The sequence below is a fragment of the Lithobates pipiens genome, unplaced genomic scaffold (assembly GCF_037356315.1).
Source record: "Lithobates pipiens isolate NorthernLeopardFrog02 unplaced genomic scaffold, aLitPip1_a1.2 Scaffold_19, whole genome shotgun sequence".
Taxonomy (NCBI): Eukaryota; Metazoa; Chordata; class Amphibia; order Anura; family Ranidae; genus Lithobates; species Lithobates pipiens.
The window spans coordinates 495123141-495144836 of record NW_027507764.1 but is presented as its reverse complement, the minus strand read 5'-3'; the positions used below and the strand labels follow the sequence as shown (position 1 = coordinate 495144836).

Below are 21696 nucleotides of genomic sequence, written 5' to 3'. Positions count from 1 at the left end.
CCCTTTTAAACCACTCAACTGTTGCTTTAGCAGTGTGTTTGTGTGTGATTTGAGGCTAGGATGGAGGTTCACCTTCCAGCAGGACAAGGACCCCAGAGTGGTACAGGTTTTGCTCAAGAATATCCCTGTATTTAGCACCATCTATCTTTCCCTCAACCCTGACCTGTTTCCCAATCCCGACTGCTGAAAAACATCCCCATAGCATGATGCTGCCACCACCATGTTTCACTGTGGGGATGGCGTTCTTTGGGTGATATGATGTGTTAGGTTTGCACCAGACAGTGTTTTCTTTGATGGCCAAAAAGTAAAATTTTAGTCTCATCAGACCAGAGCACCTTCCTCCATACATTTTGGGAGTCTCCCACATGCCTTTTTGCAAAACGTGCCATTTTGTTTTTTACTGAAAGTATTGGCTTTCTTCTGGCCACTCTGCCAGAAAGCCCAACTCTATGGCGCGTACAGCTTATTATTTTTCTAATTTTACTTCCCCAATTTATACTATTGTGTTCTGATCCATCACATATAGTTCAGATTAAAAAAACATTGAAGCAAAGGCTATAATATAACAAAATAGGTAAAAAGCCAAGGCACTGTAGATAATCATATCAAGGTGTTTATAATGTTTTAAAGCTTAGGGGGAGGGGGGGGTGTGGAGAGGGAGAATCTTCCCTGCTGTGCCTCAGATCCCCCAGATTCTGTCCTGAGCATCTGTTTTCTGGCGCTGTGAGTTACCCTCAGCCACCATGACTGCTGAGAAGAGTTGTGCGCTCGCCTGCACCCCTACTGCCTTTTCCACCAATCATAAAACTCTAAGACCCCTATCACACTGAAGGTGTGTTACAGGCATTTTAGTGCTAAAAATAGCACCTGTAAACTGCCTCCCATGCCTCCCCAGTGTGAAAGCCTTAGTGCTTTCACATTGGGGTGGTGCACGTGTAGGTCAGAATAAAAAGTCCTGCAAGCAGCCCTGTCGAAGCACCTGCAAAGTGTTTTGGCAGCGGTGCTTGTCGGGCACTTTTAAACCCCTTTTAAACCCTTCTTTGGGTTGAAACGAGCGTTGATTTACCACTAGCTTGGTGCGGTCTTCAGTGTGAAAGGTGTCTTTCTATTCTATTCCCACAATATGTTGCATTTTTTTTAAAGCTGCCAGATACTGTTCTGAGAGTCTGTCTTCCAGCGCTGTGAGAGTTTACTGCTGCCACTGCTACTGAGAAGGGTTGCGCTGCTTGCTTGAACCTCTGTCCCCGCCAGGAGAACACGGTGATTACTTCTAGTGGCTTTAATAGCCACTAGCTATAATTGCGTGTAAAATAAAACAGGCTGGTTGCACCAAAGTTGATTGATCCTTGCTGCACCAAGATTCAAATCATCTATGGCCTGCTTTTTTACTACACTTGGTTTTATCTATAGAATGCAATGGTGATGAAATGTGGCACAAAACATAAGCTGGCCCTAGACTGAATGATTTTCTTTCCTGTAACCATGTGTTGCAGGAAGGAAAATCTCTTTATTTCCTTATCAACACAGTCAGTGTTGATGGGGTAATCCCTTCTGCGGAGCCATTGTGTTCTCCCTGCAGGGCTAGCTGTCCCAGCTGGGAGAGCACACAGTGATTATTGGTAATGGCTATAGCCGCTGTCCATAATCACAAGAAAAATCAGACAGCCTGCCCATACGTGGTTTGAATCTCGCCTGGTCCCTGTTGAATTTGCCAAGATTTGACTTTTCCATGGTTGCCTATAATTAAGCAACTTGATTTGGTTTTCTCAATTTTAGATGCTTACCTTGCATACAGATGTTCATCAACAATCCAAGATCCAATTGTGGTCTCAAACCAGTTTTTCTCTGGGTTTCTCCAGTGGATTCTAGGGTTTCTTGCGGTGAAAGCAGTAGACCATTGATTTTCTGTCTATACTGGCCAATAATGCAGTCACAATTGTTATGCCCTGTACACACGGTCGGAAATTCCGACGGAAAAGGTCCTATCGGATTATATTGTTGGAAAATTTGATCGTGTGTGGGCTCTATCGGAGTTTTTCTGGCAAAAAATTTGAGAGCAGGATCTAAAATTTTCAGACAAAAAATCCGATCTGACTTTTTCCGATTGTTTGTAGAGAATTCCGACAGACAAAGTGCAAGGATTACAACAGTTTGTATATGTGCCTCCCACTTTTTAAGGGACCTAAAGTAATGGGACAGATTAACAATCATCCATCAAACTTTCCCTTTTTAATACTTGGTTGCAAATCCTTTGCAGTCAATTGCAGCCTGAAGTCGGGAACGCATAGACTTTACCAGACGCTGGGTTTCATCCCTGATGATGCTCTGCCAAGCCTCTACTGCAACTGTCTTCAGTTCCTGCTTGTTCTTAGGGAATTTTTCCTTCAGTTTTGTCTTCAGCAAGTGAAATGCATGCTCAATAGGATTTAGATCAGGCGATTGACTTGGCCATTGCATAATATTCCACTTCTTTCCCTTAAACTCTTTGGTTTCTTTCGCAGTATACTTTGGGTGATTATCCATCTGCACTGTGAAGCGCTGTCCAATGAGTTCTGAAGCAGTTTGCTGAATATGAGCAGATAATAATGCACGAAACATTTCAAAATTCATTCTGCTGCTTTTGTCAGCAGTCACATCATCGATAAATACAAGAGAACCAGTTCCATTGGCAGCCATACATGCCCACGCCATGACACTACCACCACCATGCTTCACTGATGAGATGGTATGCTTTGGATGATGAGCAGTTCCTTTCCGTCTCCATACTCTTCTCATCACTCTGGTTCAAGTGTGTATGTATATGTGTGTGTATGTATGTATGTATATATGTATATATGTGTATATGTATGTGTGTGTGTGTGTGTGTGTGTGTGTGTGTGTGTGTGTATATATATAATATATTTATTTATTATGTGTATGTAGACTCTCTAGACTTTCACACAGCTTAAATAATATACACCTATTTAGGATTATTACTACCAAATGTGGCATAATACATTTTGGCCTAAAGAGAGAGATTGTTTTGCAAAATTTTATAACTAAGAATTATTATTATTATTTTTATTTTTTTTCTCTTCAAAAATGTCAGTATTTTTTAATTTTTATAGCAAACCATAAAAAAAACAGTGGTGATTAACCACTTGACCCCCAGATCTTTTCCAGCACTTTTTGTTTACGTGTGGTTACATGTAAAAAAAAAAATATATTTTTGTGCTAGAAAATTATTCAGAACCCCCAAACTGTATTTTTTTTTTTTTTTTTTTTAAAGCAGAGGTCCTAGAGATTCATTTGCTGGATGTTGTTGTTTGTGTTTTTTTTTGTTTTTTTTTTTGTTTTTTTTATGTCACGCTGTATTTGCATAACGGTTTTTAAAACACATTTTTAGGGGGGGGGGGGGGGAAGCTTTTTTTTTAATCTTAATGTAAAAAACATTATATAACTCAACTCTTTGGTAAACTATAAAAGATATTACACAGGCAGCGTTCAAGTCGAACATGAGTTTGACTCGAACTCGAAGCTCATTCCTAGTGTCAACTAGAACTTCTGCTTCAAGTGCTCTGCAAGTGTACAACTTGCCAGTGAAAATGTACAGCAAGTTTACAGATTTACAATTCAACATGGCCACAAGTTTATAGCAAGTGTGTGTGTGTGTGTGTGTGTGTGTGTGTGTGTATAATATAATATTTTCACACTGCATCTCTATTTATATTTTAAGCAGAGGTTTCTTGTTGACAGGATTTTTGCTGATTTTGTTCAACATTGATTTCAAGTTACAGCAGACTGGTGTGAGTGTTTGTTTTTCTTGTCTATATATCTATATCAGTTCAATAAAGGTTGGCATACAAGAACTGCTATAGCTGCAATATATGATGTTGCATTATTTGGTGTGTGTATGTATATATATATATGTGTGTGTGTGTGTGTGTGTAATATCTATATCTATATATATATATATATATATATATATATATATATATATATATATAATTTTTTTTTTTTTTTTTTGTTCATTTACTTGTATTTAATACATTTAAATCAAGCTTTCCTGTATTATTTTATTTGCAAGGATTTAAAATAATAATAAAAAAGAAAGCACCTTTTTCAATTGAAAAATTGGAAATATTGTAGTGCTTTAGATAATATATTTTGCCACCCACTTAAGAGTAATATCCAATCTGTTCATTCTGGTGATATGTTATGAACACAAATAGCAACATTTTTTTGAAGAAAAAAAAAAGGAAAATGTTCATTGTATTTTTGTTTGTTTACCATGTCATTTTCAGTTTTTTGAAACCATATACAAATGGTAAGCTTTACTCCTTTTTTTTTATTTTTCTTGCAATTACCAGGAAAAGTATGCAGAACAGTATATTAAAAAAACTGATTATTCATAATAGATCAAAAATAATGTCAGACCTCTCTTCTTTTGAAGTATTAATATACAACTGTAATTCACAGCCACAGAAAGATTAATAAGTAATAAACATCATCTCGTCTAATCCATATTCCAGTTTAAGTTTCAGCGACAAGCCTTCTCCTAAGGGATGTGCATATTCTTTCTGAGGTTAGGTGATGAGCAATGTTCCCTAAAGATGGGCATTGTGAAAACAGTCTTGATTTTGTACAGGCTAATCTAGGCTCTGTTCATCCATCTATCATGGCAAAGTGTGACTGATCTTTTATGCAGATAGCTGGCTTATTAGGCATTGTAGCTGTACGCGCTAATGTCTCGGTTGGAATCTTTTGGGGGATTTTCATTTTTTTTTTTTTTTTTTTTTTTTATCTTACCGTCTGAGCTATAAAAATGAATAATGATTACTACGTAGCTTTTAAGAACAAAGAAAAGTCACAGCATTTTATTAGTGTCAGATGTCTTAGATCCTGACAGCGTGATGGCTGCCGGTGAATAAGGCTGCTGATTTTGGGTTAAGTAGTGGTGTAACAGATATACATTAAAAATATAATAACAGAAGGAATACTGTCATCACCCACTTGGAAGCGTTTTATTGGCAGGACTAAAATTACAGTCTACGGATCTTTCAGTAGCTACATTTTGTAATAAATGGTTATCGGGCAAAGCCAGTGGCAGTTAATGGGATTATACAGCAGGCAACATGAGCAATCGTCTGAATCTCAGAAGAGCTACTCAAATCCTCCTTATTTAACCTCATGCTGTACTGTGTTACAATTATGTTCACATCAGTGCTATTTTTTAATGCCATTAGATACAATTGCCTCATATTTTATCCTTTAAAAGAAGGGAAAGTTTCCAGTTAAACATTTTATTCATTTACAACAAATACAATTACCGGTATTATATTTTAGTTATTGTTAGCAGGTTATTAAATAAGACTTAACTTAAATGAGAGAAATTCAGGTTTTATTCAGTTATTTACTGTAAATGTAAGCAAATTATTGTATGTGAAGTGCTGATATTTTTTTTTTAGAGGTGGACCAAGTCTATGCAGTTAAGATTTATCAGTCAATGAAGATGTCCAGCATGTTTAAAAAAAAATCCTTTATTTTAGAGCCCGTTATTACTAAGTTGGCAGAATGCAGACCTTCACGTTGCTGAAACATCGTTATTTGTCTATGCGGGTTCTGAAACTGTATCTGTAAACAAAAAAAATGTGTGTGTGTGTGTGTGTGTGTGTGTATATGTATATATATGTGTGTGTGTATTTATAAAAATATTATGATTTTATATATATATATATATATATATATATATATATATATATATATATATATATATATATATATATATATATATATATAAAATGGTTAAGCCATTAAACCTTTTGTTACATCTTCATTGCAGTTTATCAGTTGGGGAGATTAACCTTTTTGATTTGGCCTGATAACCATTGTCATAGCGACTAAAAATGAGGGAAAACATTTTTTTTTTTCTTAAGTTGTCTCTGGAACAGGGGTTAAGGATATTTTTTACTTTTGGGGGTGCCTGTTCTGGTAACAAATTTCTGAGTGTGGGCTTCCTTCAGGTTGAAGTGATTTTTTTTTATTGATTTTTTTATTCCCGTTTTTTCTAGAATTTGTAGTGATACAAAAGATCTCTCAAATTGAACAGACAGTCAAAAAATCCTGTTGATCATGCATGCACTTCATATAAAGATAAAGATTAGGTCTGAAGTCTGTCTGGATACCAATGTAAAAGTAAAAAGACATGGCATTGTTAGAAGGAATAGATTACTGTAATTTCTGCTTTGTGATTATTTGGTGAATAAAAAATATCAGATTTGTCTTTGTACAGGGTAAAAGATATTCCTGTATGTGTGGCCTGCTGAGCAAAATACATTGGATTAGATTTTTTCTTTCCAATAGCTTCAGTGCCAAGACAAGGTTATCCAGTACCCAGGACAAAGATGCAAAAATGTGCCTACACCCCTGGGGCACACCCCATCTTCTGCAGCTGGACTCGCTCCCAGCTGCCACTGTGCTAGTCTCCTTACCAGTCTGTGTCTCTAGTTTTGCCACTTGGGTTTTAAATGGACCTGGGTGTGTGCAGTGACATCATGGGACCTTCCTGCTCTGTGCTATCTGCCAATCTACGGCTTAATTGTAAAAAGTGCTGGGCCGGTTAAAGGCAAAACAGAAGATATGGCATGAGTGTGGTGAGAGACACCACTCGCCTTGCGTAGCCTAAGGTTTGCCGCTTTTCTACAACTCAAATTACAAACTTCCTTACCTAACCAACACCCCCATAGAGAACATAGAAAGCATAGAGAACAGCTTTATATTTTAAATATAAGACTATATCTACTGGGTATTTGAGATACAAGGATATTGTTTCTGCTGGGTTTCCAAATGTATTTAAATGCATCTGAGTCTCTTGTGTATTATACTGACATTCATTTTTCTTCCTCTTACTGCAGAGAAGAGAAATGGGCAAGAAAGATGCTTCAGCTACAAAAACACCAGTCGATCAATATCGTAAACAGATAGGTGGGTAGGCTTTTATCAATAATTTAATGTCAATATAACAGTGTGTTCATATCCTGTGTACTATATTCTAGCATTTCTTAACACTCAAAAAAAGAATTCAGCCTAAATTGCATTTTGTTACCTAAATAACGAGGGCTTCTCTTATTTTTTTTTTTTTTTTTTTTTTTAAGTGTTTTGCCTCTATGTTTAATTGTATGCATAGCTAAGTGGCTCAGTAGTTGATTACTGATGGAGAGCTAAACTCATGTCCACAATCCTGTGTCATATGGTCACACAAACGTTTTCATTATATCAGCTTTGTAATTTTTAATACAAACTGCAGTTATATTTGACATTTCAGTATAAGCTTACTAGAAAAATCTCCTTTTTATGTTGTGAGTTCTGCCTGTCTGCTGGTCATCTTTTTCCACAACTTCCTCGGCCTCCTCCCAGCAGGCTTTGCAGCTCCTCCTCTGCTGTTTAATTTCTAAGGACTACCTTCCCCATGGTACCTTGCTGCCTGCAAGCTGTGATTCCTGTACTGACTCCATCCAGTAGGTAAGCTTTGTGGATTCTGTAACACAGCAGTACCTGTTTAAAGGGCATAGTGAATACTGTCACATAATTCAATGGAGTAAATGTGTGTAAAGTACATTTACAAACGTCAAGATCATTTTGGTTAAAAGGATTTAAAATGTTGACCATAGATGGGTCTTAAAGATCTGGCTGCTATTCATGCTTCTATGTTGCCCCCCGCGCTCGCTGGTGTTTCTTGGGCTTACTGTTTCCGCCAGTTCGCCCCAAGAGATGATCTGACGGTGCTCCCGGCTAGTCCCAGATCTCTTCATAAAGAGGATCCTTATTTCTGTTACAAGGGATGTTTACATTCCTTATAATGGGAATAAAAGTGATCAACAAAAAAAAAGTTAAAGGGACGGTGTAAAAATAAAAGAGAAAAAAAAATGTAAGCACCTCCCCCCCACCCCTCCATATGTAAATGGTATTCACACCACACGTGAGGCATCACCACGAACATTAGAGCCTCTTCTGTAACTCTAAACTGTGCTGCTCACTTATCCTTGCTAAAGATTCTGAAATGAGGAAGCAAAGCCCTGCCTATAGCTAGATTATTGTCTTAAAACCAAGACAATGTGCAGGACAAGGCATTGGAAGTCCATAATGGGAAAAGATCAGATGCAAGGAGATTACCACAATGAAGTCTAGTCGTCTGCCGTTTGCCTTCCTTATTTTTTTCGCAAGCAAAGCTTCCAGGGTTTGCTTCCGCCTTCCTTTTCCTTTTTTGTGGATCTCATTTTACAATAAGTCTGTTTTAGTATTCTAAAATCTGCCTGTGTGATATTAATGCATAAAGCATGGTAAAGGTATCTGGAAGCTACAATGTCTGTGATAAGTATGTGGACAGTTTTAATCATAGTGCTCTAAAATACAATATTGAGGTTCATTTACTAAAGGCAATTAGGTTGTACTTTGTAAGGGGATTTTTCCCAGAGCTTTGACTTCCATCAATATTTATTTATTACAGGTACTTGTATAGCGCTGTCAATTTAAGAAGTGCTTTAGATATATATTGTACCTTGGCATCAGTCCCTACCCTCAAGGAACTTCCAATCCTAAGGCCCCTAACTCACATTCATACTTGTATATACCAGGGCCAGTTTTAGACAGGAGCCAATTAACCTCCCAGCATGTCTTTGGAGTGTGGGAAGAAACCGGAGTACCCGGGGGAAACCCCACGCAGCCGCAGCGAGAAGATGCAAACTCCAAGCAGGTAGGGTCGTGGTTGGTAATCGAATCGACAGCACTAGTGATGCTAGGCGCAAGTGCTCGCCACTGTGCTGTCCTATCTATAATCACGTATTAGCAAACATTCTGATATTTATTTTCCCTGCATTGGGTACTGCAATTCCCTGTGATTGAGTATTCTTTGCAAAGTTAAATTTCACCACGTTCACTAAGCTCTGGGGCAAATTCCCTTGCAAAGTGAACACACTATTTCCCTTTTAGTAAATCAACCCCATTGTTTCCAGGTAGCCTGGTATTTTACCAGCCACTGGAAAACAATATGGATGACTGGGTTTTGATTACACTGTATTTGCCCATTTCCTACCAGTTCATATTTAAAATAACCATGAGGAAATGACACAAGAATCAGATGTCAGTAATAAAAATAAAGTACATATTTCACATGCTTGAAAGTAACTCCAACATTTAAAGATATTCCCTTTAAAGCTAAATAAAAAATGTACATATTTCTTTCTTTCCTTGACTCGCGAGCTCCATACATGAAAGCGTCTTGTGAAAGGCACATTCATGAATATAAAAGGGTTATGCAGTAATTTTTCCACATTCAAATCTCTTATTTATGTCACCTGCAGTCTTGCCTAAATCTTCAAACAATTCTCTCCAGGCTGGGAAGAAAACACGAGGCCCCACAAGAGATTTCTATCTGTTCACAGAATTTCTAACTAAATAAAAATCTGCCGAGGCTAGTGTTAAGAGTTGGAAGATGCTCGATAAATAAGGTCATAAAATGCTAGGTTGACAAAACCGAGAACATTAAATTGGTTTGGGATTTCTTTATAGATCAAGACTTTTCAGTGTTTGCAAGACCACAGATCTAATTAATTTCCTGTTAACTTTACTGGATAAGTTGCAACACAATTTAAAGGGAAACGACATCGTATTTTTAGCACTTGCCTGTTGTGAATTGTTCCTTTTTACTGAAGCGTCACATGCAGTGCATCCGGGAAGTATTCACATCGGTTCACTTTTTCCACGTTTTGTTATGTTACTTATTCCAAAATAGATAAAATGTATTATTTTCCTCAAAGTTCTACAAACCATGCCTCGTGAAAACTTGAAATAAGTTTGTTTTAAATCTTTGCAAATGTATTAGAAAATTAAAAACGAAAATACATACAGGGGGTTATTTACTAAAGGAAAATCCAATTTGCATTGAAAGTGCACTGAAAGTAAAGTCGCTGTAGATCCGAGGGGGACATGCAAGGAAAATAAAAAACAGCATTTTAGTTTGCACATGATTGGATGATAAAATCAGCAGAACTTCCACTAATTTCAGATCTACCCCTTAGCTGTAGAGCGACTGCACTTCCAAGTGCACTTGTAGTGCAAAGTGGATTTGCCTTTTGTAAATAACCCCCACAGTGTATCACAAAAGTGAGTACACATTTTTGTAAATATTTTATTATACCTTCTCATGTGACAACACTGAAGAAATTACACTTTTCTACAATGTAAAGTAGTGACTGTACAGATTGTATAACCGTGTATATTTGCTGTCTCCTCAAAATAACTCAACACACAGCCATTAAAGCGGAGCTCCACCCTAAAGTGGAACTTCCGCTCATTGGAACCCTCCCCCCCTCCGGCGCGACACAATTGGCACCTTTCAGGGGGGAGGGGGGTGCAGATACCTGTACAGTACAGGTATTTGCACCCACTTCCGGCATAGATATCTGCAGAATCTGCGGATATTTACGCCACTTCCTGCGGGTCCCTTCCCTACCATCCTTATTGCGCAGCGCGACTCGCGCATGCGCAGTAGGGGACCGGGAAGTGAAGCTGCAAGGCTCCACTTCCTGATTCCCATACCCAAGATGGCGGCGGCAGCACCCGAGAGATGCTAGAGAGATCGGCTTCGGGTGCCGACATCGTGGGCACACTGGGTGGGTAAGTGTCCTTATTTTAAAAGTCAACAGCTGCAGTATTTATAGCTGCTGACTTAAAAAAAAAAAAAAACGGCGGAACTCCCGCTTTAATGTCTAAACCGCTGGCAACAAAAGTGAGTACACCCCTAAGGGAAAATGTCCAAATTGGGCCCAATTAGCCATTTTCTCTCTCCGGTGTCATGTGACTCATTGGTATTACAAGGTCTCATGTGAATGGGGAGCAGGTGTGTTAAATTTGGTGTTATTGCTCTCATACTGGTAACTGGAAGTTCAACATGCCACCTCAAGGCAAAGTACTCTGAGGATTTGAAAAAAATTATTGTTGCTCTACATAAAGATAGCCTAGACTATAAGAAGATTGCCAGGACACTGAAACTGAGCTGCTGCATGGTGGCCAAGACCATACAATGGTTTAGCGGGACAGTTTCCACTCGGAACAGGCCTTGCCATGGTCGACCAAAAGTTGAGTGCACATGCTTGGCGTCATATCCAGAGGTTGTCTTTGGGAAATAGACGTATGAGTGCTGCTAGCATTGCTGCAGAGGTTGAAGGGAGTCAGCCTGTCAGTGCTCAGACCATACGCCGCACACTGCATCAAATTGGTCTACATGGCTGTCAGTTTGCTGAAGACAAGCAAACTAAGGACACGAATTACTGGAACCATGTCCTGTGGTCTGATGAGACCAAGATAAACTAATTTCATTCAGATGGTGTCAAGCGTGTGTGGTGGCAACCAGGTGAGGAGTACAAAGACAAGTGTGTCTTGCCTACAGTCAAGCACGGTGGTGGGCGTGTCATGGTCTGGGACTGCATGAATGCTGCCTGCTCTGGGGAGCTACAGTTCATTGAGGGAATGTCAACATGTACTGTGACATGCTGAAGCCGAGCATGATCCCAAACACACCTCCAAGATGACCACTTCCTTGCTAAAGAAGCTGAGGGTAAAGGTGATGGACTGGTCAAGCATGTCTCAAGCCCTAAACGCTGAGCATCTGTGGGGCATCCTCAAACAGAAGGTGAAGGAGAGAAAGGTCCCTAACATCCACCAGCTCTGTGATGTCAGTCGACTCCAGTGGTAACCCGTGACGCTTCGGTGAACTCCAAGGCCAAGAGGGTTAAGGCAGTGCCACTTTGGGCCCAATTTTGTACATTTTCACTTGGGTTGTACTCCCTTTTGTTGCCAGAGGTTTAGACATTAATGGCTGTGTTGAGTTCGAGGGGACAGCAAATTTATACAATCTGTACACTCACTACTTTACATTGTAACAAAGTGTAATTTCTTCAGTGTTATCACATGAAAAGATATAATAAAATATTTACAAAAATGTGAGGGGTGTACTCACTTTTGTGAGGTACTGTAAGTATTCACAGCCTTTGTCATGACACTCAAAATTGAGCTTAGGTGTATCCTGTTTGCACTGATAATCCTTGAGATGTTTCTACAACTTGATTGGAATCCACCTATGGTAAATTCAGTTGATTGGACATGATTTGGAAAGGCACACACCGGCCTATATAAGGTTCCACAGTGAATAGTGCATGTCCGAGCGCAAACCAAGCCATGAAGTCCAAGGAATTGTCTGTAGACCTCCAAGACAGTATTGTATCGAGGCACAGATCTTGGGAAGGGTACAGAAACCTTTCTGCAGCACTGAAGATTCCAATGAGTACAGTTATCCATCATCCGTTAAATAGAAGAAGCTTGGAACCACCAGGACTTTTCCTAGAGTGGGCCAACTGAGTGATCAGGGGAGAAGGGCCTTAAGTCCCATACACACTATTAGATTTTCTGCAGATTTTGGTCTTCAGATTTACCAAAACCATATAATATCAGGTCAAACCTTTAATTATTTGTTTTTGTATGCAGTCAGGCAGGCCCTTGCATTACATGGTTTTGACAAATCCGAAGAAAAACATCTGCAGAAAATTGAATAGTGTATATGAGGCTTACATCAGGGAGGTACCCAATTTGGTGGTAACCCGATGGTTTCTCTGATAGAGCTCCAGCATTTCTCTGTGGAGAGAGGCCGACCTTCTAGAAGAACAACCATCTCTGCAGCACTTCAACAATCAGGCTTGTATGGTAGAGTGGCCATACAGAAGCCACTCTTCATAGCAGGGACTGGGAGACTAGTCAGGATTGAGGGGAAGATTAATGCAGCAATGTAGAGGGACATTCTTGATAACCTGCTCCAGAGTGCTCTGAACCTCAGACTGGGGTTAAGGTTCATTTTCCAATAGGACAACGACTCTAAGCACACTGCCAAGATAACAAATGACTGGCTGCGGGACAACCCTGTGAATTGCCCAGCCAGAGTGGCCCAACCAGAGCCCAGACTTGAACCCAATTTGAACATCTCTGGAGAGATCTAAAATGGCTTTGCACCGACACTCCCCATCCAACCTGGTGGAGCTTAAGAGGTCCTGCAAAGAAGAATGGGAGAAACTGCCCAAAACTAGGTGTGCCAAGCTTGTAGCATCATACTCAGCCTTGAGGCTGTAATTGGTGCCAAAGGCGCTTCAACAAAGTATTGAACAAAGGCTGTGAATACTTTATTTGTAATGAATTTGCAAAGATTTTAAACAAACTTCTTTCACGTTGTCATTATGGGGTAGTTTGTGGGATTTTGAGGAAAATAATAAATTTAATCTATTTTACAATAAGGCTGTGACATAACAAAATGTGGAAAAAGTGAAGCGCTGTGAATATTTTCTGTATCCACTGTATGTCAACTGGCTCCATGAAAGTCGGTCTGGTTCACATGTTATGCGAATAGGATGCTGTTCAAATGCATATATGTGAACTGAGCCAATGTGTATGGATACACCTGGTGTGATTTATTTGAAATTACATATTAAAAAATAATATGCTTTTTACATTATTAGAACGTGTGCACCAACATATTTGGGGTTGGATACACTTTAAAGTGATTGTAAGGGTGTGTGTTTTATTTTTTTTAAAGTTTCTTTACAACAAACATATCATACTTACCTCCACTGTGTAACTCGTTTTGCACAGAGTGGCCCCGAACTTCTTCTGGGGTCCCCCGGCGGTTTTCGCGGCTCTTCCCTACATCAGATAACCCCCTAGGAGAAGCACTTTACCAGGGGGGTTACCTTGCGAACATGCTCCCGAGTCCATCATTTGGCGTCCATAGCCACCGAATGTATGACTCGGCCCTGGCGCCGGTGTCATTGGATTTGATTGACAGCAGCGGGAGCCAAGAACCCCAGGCAGAGGGACAGCGCGTCCCTGCCGAGTGAAGTTCCAGGGCTCAGGTAAGGCTGGGGGGGGAGGGGGGCTGGTCACTGCTAGGTGTTTTTTCACCTTAATGCCCTCTCCTTTTCATATTTTTAATGCCTTTGCTGCTTGAGCATATAATGGATTATGGCTATTTCAAGCTAGCTGTGGACAGCAACTTTAATAGTTTGAGAAAATCTAAAACTGGCATGCAGAGTTGATGCTGATATGTTCATCTTGAGAGAAGCCATGTGAGAACTCGAAACTGCTACCAGGAGAGCTATACACATCAGCTTTCCTGCGGTTCGAGACATCCGATACCAGATAGGTAAGTAATGTCTGTGCGTCTGGTGGGAACTCTGCAGGTATTCAGAGTGCACAAGGTGCCCCCCTTTTCAGTTATTTATATTATTCTTAAGAATAAAAGCAATCCCTGAAGTTTCTGGACATCTATACTTTAGCTGAGATACCAGTAGGAGTTCACGGTCATGGATGCAGCTTGCATGCTATGTTTAAAACTACCTGTAGCATTGGGAAACATGTTTCAGAAGGGACCTTGTGGATACCTCTAGAGATTGCACAAACATGAGGAAAATTGGACCGAAAATACAGAGGAGAACCTTGATCAAGTCTGTCATACAGCAAAGCCAATGCTAACCAGGACCATTGAGACAGATTGTGTGTCAGACTGGTAGCTCCACATTTCTAGAAAAAAAAAAATCCGAAAGGGGAGTAAAAAAACGGCATATAGAATTGCAAGACAGACCATATTGTAGTTTACAGTTTAAAAAAATTATATATTTCCTTTTCAATCTGTAGTGCTGTCATTTTCTGTAAAATTCAATCCCATATCGCAGCCTGGAAGTGTTCTGTACACAGTTGGTGCATGGAGCGCCCTCGGAGATGTAATATCCTGCCTCTGTAATTGGCTCACTAATTTTCCCAGACGTCTGCACTATGATACAAGTTAGACTTTAGGCATCCTCTGCAACAAAAAAACACTTCTAAAGAATTGTAGACCCTCAAATCTCTTCATTAGAGCCCTGCAAGTGCATCATCTGATCAAAAATTAAAGCCGCTCCCATTCAGACACAGACCTGCATAAGACATGATCTAACAAAGAAGTATTAGTTCGGAGCAGAAGATTTGTGAAAATCCTTGTAATGAACATTGATCGCCCAGTGGGGATTTTTTATTTTTTTTCCCCCTCCACATAAGCAGAGTTACTCTTTAAGCTGGCAACAACTGATCAACATTTGGCTCTTCCAGCAGGCACTCTTCTTCCATGCTCGACAGAAGGTGATTATTCAAGCTACAGCTATAGCCGCTGATCGGTGTATTCTGACAGCAGTCTGAAAACCATGTCCTGGATGGGGCTTCATCCACCTTGATTGTGTGGATGGCGGAATCTGGTCATTCTTTTACATTCAGTATACTGGCTGAACTAAAAAAAGAAACCTTTGTAGCTTTACTACAAGGGTACAGTACTATGTTCCTCCTGCAGCTAATCTAAAGTAGCAGTGCCACAGAATGAAACCTGACCCTGTCCAGCTCTTTAGTCCTATTTCAGACTGAATGGGGTACTGGAACCGCATGTGATTTGAACAGGAATGACACCACATTCCTGTTCAATTCACATGTGATTCTGCAGCAATGCGATTTAAGCCATTCATCTGTATGGCTCAAATGGCACCGCATCAGCACCAAAATAGTGCTGGACTCGTGTTTTGCAAACCGATTTTGGGGTGTTAATTTAAAGCAGAGTCCCACATAAAAGGGGGCGCTCCGCTTGTCTGCTAATTCCACCCCCCCTCCACTGCCACATTTGGCACCTTTTGTGGGGGCATGGGTACTTGGTTTCAACAGTTGTAAGTTGCCCCCCCACCCCTTCCTTTACCCTTCAGCCAGTCCATTCACAGAGCGCAGCGCGATTCACACATTCGCAGTAGGAAATCGGCTGTGAAGCTGCAAGGCTTCACTGCCGGTTTCTCTTGGCCAAGATAGCAGAGCCGGCACCCGAGAGCGGATTCAAGAATCGGCTCGGTTGAGGACACCGCTGGATGCCCTAGTAGTAAAAGTCAGCAGCTGCAGTATTTGTAGCTGTTGACCTTTAATTTTTCAAAGGGGAGGGGCTAGAACTCCTCTTTAACATACACACCCGAAGTGGATGCCATTTGGGTGTGGAAACTTCACATAATTTGCTGCGAATTCTGCAGCGCAGCGGTGTGATTTTTGCCAGTTCATGTCTTAATATTGTATGTGTATGTTTTGAAGGTACTTTTGCACCTATAGATTTGTGCAATGTGACTAATATCTCTCTCGATATCTATATCTACCGTATATACTCGAGTATAGGCCGACCCGAATATAAGCCGAGGCCCCCAATTTACCCCCAAAAAAACTGGCAAACTTATTGACTCGTGTATAAGCCGAGGGTGAGACATGCCTGTCCATCCCTGTGTGTGTGTCCGTCCATCCCTGTGTGTCCGTCCATCCCTGTGTGTCCGTCCATCCCTGTGTGTCCGTCCATCCCTGTGTGTCCGTCCATCCATCCCTGTGTGTGTGTGTGTCCATCCATCCATCCATCCCTGTGTGTGTGTGTCTCCATCCATCCATCCATCCATCCCTGTGTGTGTGTGTCTCCATCCATCCATCCCTGTGTGTGTGTGTCTCCATCCATCCATCCATCCCTGTGTGTGTGTGTCTCCATCCGTGTGTGTGTGTGTGTGTGTGTGTGTGTGTGTGTGTCCAGCCTACCTGTGTCCCGAGCCTTTGTCCCGAGCCTCCGTCCCGTGCCTTGCCTCCTTGCCTCCGTCCCGTGCCGTGCCTTGCCGCCGTGCCTTGCCTCCGTCCCGTCCCGTGCCGTGCCTTGCCTTGCCTCCGTCCCGTGCCCTCTTCGTCGGCGCCTCGGCGGCCATTGTAAAATTCAAAAGCTGCGCCGCCGCCTTCGCCTGTGATAGGCGGAACACTGAATTTCCCAGCAGCCTGTGTTCCGCCTATCACGGACATCGTATCATCCTCGTCCGTAGTACGAGGATGATACGATGTCCGTGATAGGCGGAACACAGGCTGCTGGGAAATTCAGTGTTCCGCCTATCACAGGCGAAGGCGGAGCCGGAGGCGCGGCTTTTGAATTATAGAATGGCCGCTGTCTGTCTGCTCGACACGCTGATCGAGCGGGCAGACAGCGATGACTCGAGTATAAGCCGAGGGGGGCACTTTCAGCCTCAAAAAAGAGGCTGAAAATCTCGGCTTATACTCGAGTATATACGGTATATATCTGCTCCTCAATAGTGTATGTGTCCTATACTATGAATCGGAAAGGGTGTATGATGGGGCGCGATCTTAAAATCCTGTAACCAGTGAACTAATCACTAATTGAAATGACCATGTGATATCATCAATATGGAACATTAAGAGATGATACTATAGGTAATAAACCATACCCGTGACAAAAACAAAGTGCAACGTGATAAATAATTGTGCAACACATTAAGCAAAGTGTGAAGAAATTGCCCTTTAGAACAGTTTATACAGTCTTTAACCACTTCAATACAGGGCACTTAAACACCTTCCTGCCCAGACCAATTTTGAGCTTTCAGCGCTGTCGCACTTTGAATGACAATTGCCTGGTCGTGCTACACTGTACCCAAATTAAATTTTTATCATTTTTTTCCCACAAATAGAGCTTTCTTTTGGTGGTATTTGATCACCTCTACAGTTTTTAATTTTTGCGCTACAAATAAAAAAAATACCAACTTTGTAAATAAGTAAGTTTTCTCCTCCACTGATGGGCACTGATGGGGCTACACTGATGGGCACTGATAAGGCGGCACTGATGTGGCACCAATGAAGTGGCACTGATGAGGTGGCATTGATGGGCACTGATATGTGGCACGGATGGGTGGCACGGATGGGTGGCACAGATGGGCGGCACGGATGGGCACTGATAGGTGGCACAAATTGGCACTGATAGCTGTCATGGATTGGCATGGATAGGCGGCACAGATGGGCATGGATAGGCGGCACAGATGGGCACAGTGGGGCACTGATAGGCGGCACAGGTGGGCACTCATAGGCGGCATTGTATTATGTTATACTGTACTAATGGATGCCAATCTGTGCCAAACAATAATGCATGCCAATCAGTGATGCACATTGTGGGCACTGATTGGCATCCATTATGGGCACTGGCATCCATTGTGGGCACTGACTGGCATCCCTGGTGGTCTAGGGAGGATTACCTTTTGCTGGGCATCCCTGGTGGTCTGGTGGCGTCCCTGGAGGTCCAGTGTGGGCATCCTCGGGGGGGCTGTGCTGATAATCGATCAGCACAGACCCCCCTGTCAGAGGAGCAGCCGATCGGCTCTCCTCTACTCGCTTCTGACAGACGCGAGTGAGGAAAAGTCGATCACCGGCTCTTCCTAGTTACACTGTGATCAGCCGTGATTGGACACTGCTGATCACGAAGGTAAAGAGTCTCCGTCGGAGACTCTTTACCGAGATCGTAGTTGCAGGGTGTCAGACTGACACCCTGCAACAACGATCGCCGCGATGTGCGCCCCCGGGGGGCGCGCAGCGGCTCGAAATCCTGATCACGTCATATGACGTCCGATCAGGATTATGCAACCACTTTGCAGCCGTCAATTGCCTATATGGTGGGCAGCAAGTGGTTAAAAATATATCTTCAGTGTGGTAGGAAATGAGGGACCATCACCGACTAGAATAGTAGCCACAGCAACACCCCGGACTGCTCAATAGGATGACCTACTCGCCAAAGGGCCATGGCCCCTTTAGCTAAAGAGGTCAAATAGTGCTTTGTGGTTGAGTTGTGGATCCTGTGTAGTTCCTCTCTGAAGTGGATCAAAATAGACTCCTCTCCTCTTCTCCATCATAATAATTAATTGAAATAAGAGAAAGAGAAACCAATAGCGTGATACAGTTTTAATGTAAACATATTTTAAAACGTAAAAATGGCTGTTTACATGTATAAGTGCCAGGACTAGGGGTAGCCCTCATTCATGCTCTATAGAACCACTGATGCCTGGCTCGCGCTCTAGGCCGGCATGCGTTCCACCGCCATGTATCAAAAACGGAAAGTGACGTGACCGGAGATGCGCCTTGATGTACAGTGCCTTGAAAGAGTATTCATGCCCCTTTGAAATTTTCCACTTTTTTTATGTTATAACCAGAAACGTAAATGTATTTTATTGGGATTTTATGTGTTAGACCAACACAAAGCGGTACATAATTGTGAGGTGGAAGGAAAATGATAAATGGATTTTTACTTTTCATATATTTGTAAAAAAAAACTAAAACTAAAAAAAAAAAGTATGGTGTGCATTTGTATTCATCCCCCCCCCCCTTTTTTTTTTTTTTGCTGCAATTACAGCTGCAAGTCTTTTTGGGGATGTCTCTACCAGCTTTGCACATCTAGAGAGTGACATTTTTGCCAATTCTTCTTTGCAAAATAGCTCAAGCTCTGGCATATTGGGTGGAGAGTGTCTGAACAGCAATTTTCAAGTCTTGACACAGATTCTCAATTGGATTTGGTCTGGACTTTAACTGTGCCAGTCTAACACATGAATTAGCTTTGATTTAAACCATTCTACTGTAGCTCTAGTTGTATGTTTAGGTGTGTTTTCCTGCTGAAAGGTAAACCTTTTGCAGACTCTAACAGGTTTTCTTCTAAGATTTCCCTGTATTTGGCTCCATCCATCTTCCCATCAACTCCGGACAGCTTCCCTGTCCCTGCTGAAGAAAAGCATCCCCATAACATGATGCTGCCGCCACCATGTTTCACGCTGGGGATGGTGTGTTCAGTTTTCCGCCATACATAGCAATTTTGGTCTCATTTGACCAGAGCACCTTCTTCAACGTGTTTGCTGTGTCCCCCACATGACTTCTCACAAACTGCAAACGGGACTTCTTATGGCTTTCTTTCAACAATGTCTTTCTTCTTGGCACTCTTCCATAAAGGCCAGATTTGTGAAGTGCACGACTAATAGTTGTCCTGTGGACAGATTCTCCCACCTGAGCTGTGGATCTCTGCAGTTCCTCCAGAGTTACCATGGGCCTCTTGGCTGCTTCTCTGATTTAATGCTCTCCTTGCCCGGCCTGTCCGTTTAGGTGAATGACCATGTCTTGGTAGGTTTGCAGTTGTGCCATAATCTTCATTTACGAATGATGGGTTAAACAGTGCTCCATGAGATGTTCAAAGCTTGGGATATTTTTTTATAACCAAACTCTGTTTTAAACTTCTCCACGCTTTATCCCTGACCTGTCTGGGGTGTTCCTTGGCCTTCATGATGCTGTTTACTAAGCTTCTCTAACAAATCACAGTGGGTCTCACAGAACTTCTGTATTTATACTGAGATTCATTTACACACAGGTGGACTTTTTGCTAATCAGGTGGCTTCTGAAGGCAATAGGTTCCACTAGATTTTAGTTGGGGTTGTCAGCGTACAGGGGCTGAATACGAATGCATGCCACACTTTTTAGATATTTGTAAAACAAATAGAAAAACATTTATTCTCTTTCCACAATTATGTGCCACTTTGTGTTGGTCTATCACATAAAATCCCAATAAAATACATTTACGTTTTTGTTTAACGTGACAAAATGTGGAAAATTTTAAAGGGGTGTGAATACTTTTTCAGGGCACTGTACATTTCGTTTTACATCATCATCAGGAAGCGTCCCGGTCATTCAAAAGTCGTATATACCGTGTGCACAACTTGTGATTGGTGGGATTTTTTTCCACACATGATCCATTTGCTCCCATCAAATGCGGTCCCCCATTAATATGGCAATTGTGATACTATAGACCAGGGATATGCAATTATCGGACCTCCAGCTGTTGCAGAACTACAAGTCCCATGAGGCATAGCAAGACTCTGACAGCCACAAGGATGACGACTAGAGGCAGAGGCATCATGGGACTTGTAGTTTTGCCATAGCTGGAGGTCCGCTAATTGCATATCCCTGCTATAGACATTATACAATATCGTCAATATAAAACAAATCTAAAAACCCATCTCTAACTATCTCTCTCAATATAGGAAGTGGGCAACAAATGCATACAAAAAATAAGGTATGTAATGAGCAATGATGGAGAAAAGATGCAGCATCAAGTGTTGCTAAGTGACACCTATTAAGAGTATGCAAAATTGGTGCCATGTTATTACGAGTGAATGGAAAATTAAAATGATAAAAATAAAAATCTAGAAAAACGAATGCTATGAAAAAAAGAATGAATGGAATAAAAGTGTGATTGATGATTGGTATAGCAATTAAACGTGTGTGAAAAAAGGATTCGACACCCATTTTATCAGTTTAAAAAATGTGAGAGATGGTAAGGTCAGATACATAGGGGCTGATTTACTAAGAAGAATGCGTTGGTGCGCTCAGTCATTAACCAAACGTGTGAACCCTCGCACTGCAGTTACTAGGGTAACTGCGGGTTTCTCATTGATAATAGCGCACACCCAATACAATTGGTTAATTTCATCTCATTGGATGTGTCTTCATGGGCAATTAGTAGGTGTTCTCAGTTAATTAACCCTTTTGATGCTAATCTCATTCCTATTCTATATCTTTGAAATGTGTGTTTTTTTCATATTTTTACCCAAATCTTTCAATTACAAAGTACAGAGAAGTGTTTCTAAACCCAATAAATTTATATTTTCAGATCTTGATCTTTAAAGGTGACCATACACTGCAATCAGTTAGAGCTTAACCACTTCCCGACCAGCGCACGACGATGTACGTCGACAGAATGGCACGGGCAGGCATATTGGCGTA

The 21696-nt window shown here is 41.3% G+C and overlaps 1 protein-coding gene across 1 annotated transcript in view; it reads left to right on the top strand.

Annotated features, from left to right (window-relative positions):
• TRIQK (triple QxxK/R motif containing) overlaps window positions 1-21696 on the top strand; it is a 188229-nt gene that overhangs the window by 59570 nt on the left and 106963 nt on the right. Inside the window, exon 2 of the mRNA XM_077493022.1 lies at window positions 6894-6963. Within this exon, the coding sequence (XP_077349148.1) occupies window positions 6903-6963 (61 nt within the window). The 5' untranslated portion in view covers window positions 6894-6902. The remainder of the gene's footprint in view (window positions 1-6893; window positions 6964-21696) is intronic.